General features: G+C 33.1%; 1 protein-coding gene across 2 annotated transcripts in view; it reads right to left on the bottom strand.

Annotated features, from left to right (window-relative positions):
- The window catches only part of atf2 (activating transcription factor 2), a 41,078-nt gene continuing 35,078 nt past the window's right edge, over window positions 1-6,000 (bottom strand). For both annotated transcript variants that reach the window (XM_052142341.1, XM_052142339.1), the window contains exon 12: window positions 1-2,040. In XM_052142341.1, coding sequence (XP_051998301.1) covers window positions 1,823-2,040 — 218 coding nt within the window. In that variant the 3' untranslated portion in view covers window positions 1-1,822. The remainder of the gene's footprint in view (window positions 2,041-6,000) is intronic.

Raw genomic sequence — 6,000 nt, 5'->3', positions numbered from 1 at the left:
TAATTTTTCTTGTGCATCTCCACAAGATGGCAGAGTCTACACAGTAAAAGGTCATGCTTTAAAAACACTTATAGACAAGGAAAGAAAAAACATTGAAATTCATTACATGGCAAAATCCACAGGATGATTTTGAGGACTTAAAAAGCTATTAAAAGATTTATTACAACATTTGAATTTATTTTACTTTATACATAACTTTCACATGTTACAAGTTGACTGCCAACACAACAATAATCACATCCTTTTTCGAAGTAGACCCAAAGGTAGTAAGAAAAAAATCCCATTTAAAAAGTTGCCATTTCCTGGCTGAGAAACCCAAAAGATTTTCATTTGCAATAACCCAAAACAGACATGGTTGAAACATTGGTCAAATTCTCAGTTTCTCAGAATTCAGTCAAGCAAATAAGCGCATAACAACTCTCATACAGATTACATCTCAGAGCAAAAATCTAGTTTTAAACAGCTGATCATTAAATCAGGAAAAATGCAGCAAAGTCTTGTTGCACTACACAGTAGTTAGCAAATATATTTGAAAGAGAAAATAATGCAAAGTGATAATTTAAGACTGATTTGTACTAGGTAACTGTCACTAAATATAGCCTAAGTTAATAGTTTAACTTAAAAACATCCTAAAGTCTCAATGTGTTTTATTTTTTTTATTTGTTTTAAAGAGCAGCTCCAGTTAAAGTTTTAATTTGTAAGAATTGTATTCAAATACAGAATTGCTTCCAAAGGTCAGGCAGAGAAAGCCCCAAAGGCTTGTTTAGGTGATTATTATTTTTACTTATTTTAAAATAGTTGTCCTTTTGATCCTAAGACAAACACATAGTACCAGTAGAGATCACATTCAATGATTTCATCAGTAATGGCATTTACAATGCTTCCTTAAATACACTGTAATTAGAAACACAACCAGTGAATGAACTAAAGAGTTTTTTCTAAGAATCATACACCACAAATACAAAGTCAGTCACTTTGTACTCGAGCAGAAAATAAAATCACTTATTTTAAAAGGCATAAAGCTCTTTTATCAAAATAATTATGTTAATGAAAACCTTCAAGATCAGGATCTATTTTACTGATTTCAGCTAAAATGAAACTGTAATTGAAACTAATCAAATAATGGCATATAGAGAGAGCATTTGAAAGTCTGTATGGTGAACAATGCACAATCAATGCCAAAGGACCAATCGCTCCACTCAAGATATTTTTGATGTAATGACTTTCCCAAAGACTTCTTTTAACAGGTCAAGAATCATATAAAACATTCACACACCAGCACATCACTATTTCAAAAAGTTCAAAAAGATGATCAGTATAAGATTTGTAACAAGATAGTTTTAAAGCAACTGCTAAAAGCAGCTGAAACCGCTCATCAACAAGCACTTCAAAATAATTATTATTACAAATAAAAAACACCCTTTCCTCATGTGCAAAATATAAAAGGCAAAGAAATTAAAGTGGCCATGTCTTTCATCTTTAAGCCTCTGACAATCCTCTTCCTATCTCTATGAATCCATTTTGGCTGTTGGGATTCATGTGATTCAATGGTTCTTGATCCTTCATACACAGCACTTTGCACTTCATATCAACTCAATAAATACACCACATATTGAAAAAAAACAATCAATCAGTACAGTTTTTGCATGATCCCCAAGTGCCTTCCTCATCTACTGTACTCTTAGTTAAAATGCATTGGATTGAAAATAACTCAAATGAAATCAGAGGGGGAAACAGACAGGAATATTCTCCATGGAGCATTTCCTCTCCCCCTCATTTCAACATGTCTGCCAGAAATCAAAGTGACCATTAAGAGGTCTGATCAGCTTCCTGAAGACTGGGCGTGAGTGGGAGAAGTCCCGCACATTTGTGAATCCTCTTCAGTGCCCTGGTTTGTTTTGGGCCCGGATGTGAGAGCCGCTGTGATTGCTGTGGATGAGCTGACGCCATTGGATGTGCTGATAGAGCTGTGCTGGATGGCCTCATTCTGTGGGCTGCTGGGAACAGACATATCTCCACAGCTGTCCTCCTTCTCTAACTCTGAAATATGAAGACACAGACACCATCACTAACCTTTCACACAGTTGCAGGCTTAAAACAGTTTTTAAAAATCACTTTGTATTTTAAGTTGTGCTGTCTAATACTCAGAAAACAAAGGGCTGTATGCTTGGCACTGGTGCCTGTGAAGAAAACAATTATTAGCACTAAGACTGCGTTAATTCTAAAACGTGTTAATTCAGTGCGATTAATTATATCATAAAGCGTAAAAAATTAACACACTTAATAATGTCCCCAGAACGTTATAAGCTATTTTCCTACCATCAGAGAAATTCAAGCTTGAAGTACCACCTTCATGTTTGTACAAGTCTCAGACAGCAGAGGGCAGTAAACGCAACTCCATCTGTAAAGTTAATACACTGCACTTACCCGACAGCAGACAGCACAAGATGACGACACGTTCCTATGTTCAAAGTTTCAAACTATGTTTAACTTGAACACTGTTTATTATGCAACACAACCAACGTGAGACGTTCCAAAAGCATCACACGTGACACAACTTTATATTTAATATATTATATTTATATATAATATATTATAATTACATATATTTGGCCTATGATAGATGAATGTTCAATTATATGGAAATAAACAAAGGAAATATTGCCTTTTTGTATTGTCAAATCAATGCTTTACTCGTCTGCCACAATAATGTAATGTATTTAAATTATCGGAATAACTACAATTATATTAATTTAAATTAGGGCTGTCGATTTAGTGGGGTTAATTCAATGCGATTAATTATATAAAAAATAACACCTAAAAAAAATGTACACAATCATGTTCCCGGACCATAATTCAAGCTTAAAGTACCACCTGTTTTCTCCAGGGGCAGTAATCGAAAATCCAGCTGTATAGTCATTGCGCAGCTTAAACAGAGAACAAACCACATAGACCGACAACAGACCGCACAACACGAGTACGGACGCGTTCTTACATTTAAACAGCTTGATGGAGCACAATTCCGAATGGCGGGATCTCAAGACATGTTTTAAGTTTCAAACTACATAAAACTTGACAAAGTGACCTAAAAACGGTATGTTTATGACCCCACGCATCAGAGACGCTCCAAAAGCAACCGTCTGACGCAGGTGTACATTGTCGAGTCCTTCTAATAAATCTATTTCGGACAGATTGACGAATTCAATTGCAAAAGGGATTGCTGTGAACTGTAGGTTAATGATTGGCTTATGTTCAATATGGAAATAAACAATATATTGCATTCTAAAGCCACTTTTTGTATTGACTTTTTGATAACACTTTACAATAAGGTTAATATTATATTTGTATAGCATTTATTAATCTTTGTTTATGCTATTTATTCAAAATAGAATGTTCATTGTTAGTTCATAGTGCATTAACTAATGTTAACTAATATAACTTTTGATTTAAAAAATGTATTAATATATGTTAAAATTAACAAACTAAGATTTAAAAACACTGTAAAGTATGCTCATTGACAGTTCATTTTAGCTAATGTTGTTAATTAATGTTAACATAAGGAAACTTATTGTAACGTGTTCTTGTCTTTTTTAATGATTTACTCGTGTGCCAAAATAATTTATTATGTTTTAATTATCTGTATTATTATTATTTCTTTTTTTTTTTTTACAATTATTAAAATATAACTATTTATAATTATTTAATCATATAATTAATTATTGCAAATTTAGAGGCTTTTTCAGCAAATATGTATTGCAATTAATTCTATTAATTATTCAGCATACCATGTAATTAAAACTTTTAAAGTTTTTAATTGATTGACAGCCCAATTAAAATATAATCATATATGGAATAATTTTATTTGGTGGGCCTTTCTCTGCAAATATTTATATATGCAATTAATTGTGATTAATTAATCAGCAAACCATGTCATTCATTTTATAAAAAAATTAAAATTGTAATAATTTGACAGCCCTAATTAGCACAAATTCACATTTATTACCACACAAAAGAGTATTGGCGAAACAGTTAGATTTTTTTTTTATTATCTTACTATTTACAACTACAATTAAATAAAAATTATATTTACTTATTTGATATACTGTAATATTTTATTACTATAAATATACATCGCAAGATAAATCATGGTGTTGCAACACCATTGTAATTTCCTTGACTGGACATTTTCCCCCACCACCATCACAGAATCTGAAGGTCCTTATTTCCTACCATTAAAATTAAAATATAATTATTTGATTTTAATCAATTATATTAACATATGAATTGTAATGCTTTAATAAAAGACCACTGAAAAACCAATACCCATCAAACACTAATCTGAATAGCCTATTAGAGAAACACATCCCAACTGTGGCATTTCTCTGAATCTCAGAAACATGCTGAATTGAGTGTTTCTTAGTAAAAGGCAACACTGTTTAATCATGTCATCTGAAATTCGAGCAACTAGATCACAGAGGGCAAACAGAATAATATCTAGCTTTCATTGATCACATTAGTTTCTGCTGGTTTCTGTAACTATTGAGTGCAGCCGCACGATCAGTGCGCAGAACAGAAGGAACAACAAAGCGACTGTGATGGCGCATCAACGGCAACTCACTAAAGTTTAAGTGCTCAAATTTGGCAATAGCAAAGCAGATAGACTCATTATATATGTTCTTTATTGAAATGCTTCTCAAAGTTGGAAATGACACTTATCACATACATGCTGATGCGTTCAAATATGTCATCTGTTATTGTAATTTTTAATCGCAAATGCAAGCAAAACTGTCGAAATGCACAGCCCTGATGGGTCTATTCAGAATTACGTTATTATTTATTAAATAAATATATGCACAAAGGAATGGAACAAAGAACATCAAGATACGTTTTAAAGCTATAGTGCCACTGGCATAATTAAAAAAGAAAATAAAAGTACAAAAAAATATGCAGTATGATAGCATAAAGACCGTCTTTATATTTAGTGTTTAAGATGAATTATAGGTTACTAACTATGGATACGTTTACATGCAAACTCATAATGTGATTACAATGAGGCAATACTGTGATTAAACTGTTGCTCATGTAAACCGAATATTGCAATTATGATATTGTGATTAATAATCAGAGTAATGATAATTGCAGTAAGATATGTGGAGTACTTCTATATTAATCGCTTTATACTGGCAGGTAATTGCTTTAATAGCATTTCTTCCAGTCTGACCTAATTATACCTGCGTCAGTGATACAAATCACTGACGCAGATGTTACACTCAAAATGTTACACTCAAGCACAGGTGTAAACAGGACTGAAGAGGTTTGCCCAAATCATGTAAACATCTTAATCTAATTATTCCTTATACTCGGATTATTGCAATAAGTGTATTGGTGTACATGCAAACGTAGCCAATATCATGTAATCTGAGGAATGTTTCCTCCTCCTCAACGTGCTGCTGTTACTGATCACCATCAGTAGCCTCATTTATAACACAGTGGAAATTTCCTGCTGTCTAATTACTCCTTCACTTCAGAGATGAGCTCTGGTATGTACATACAGGCCTTCTAGATTCTTAGTACAGTGGAACATAGAGCATAAACAGAAGTCTGAAATGATTACAAGCCTCTCAAGCATTGGAGTGCAAACACCTGACTCGCTTGAGGGCTTCAATGCACCTCTCCATAAAAAGGTCATGTGCTGCTTAGACTTTCAGACAAAAAGTGTTACAGTGCCACAGAAAGGCGATTGTATGAGATTGCTAGGTAGCAATAACGCAGGAATTATATACAAAAAAAGAGAAAGTTTGCCAAAGAAAACAAAAGTTAATACACACTTTTTCTATTCTATAAACCTTATTCACAGTAGCACCATTTTTAACTGGAATGAAAACAAGAATGTGAGGTCGTCTCTTCAATGGCAAGCACGGTATAAAGCTGTATAAAGCTCATAAATCCCATTTGATTTTCCACAACTCTCGTCGTCTGGAGTTTTTTGTCTACTGAATG

This window comes from Xyrauchen texanus, chromosome 14, assembly GCF_025860055.1.
Source record: "Xyrauchen texanus isolate HMW12.3.18 chromosome 14, RBS_HiC_50CHRs, whole genome shotgun sequence".
Classification (NCBI taxonomy): Eukaryota; Metazoa; Chordata; class Actinopteri; order Cypriniformes; family Catostomidae; genus Xyrauchen; species Xyrauchen texanus.
This window is presented reverse-complemented; position numbering and strand designations above follow the sequence as displayed.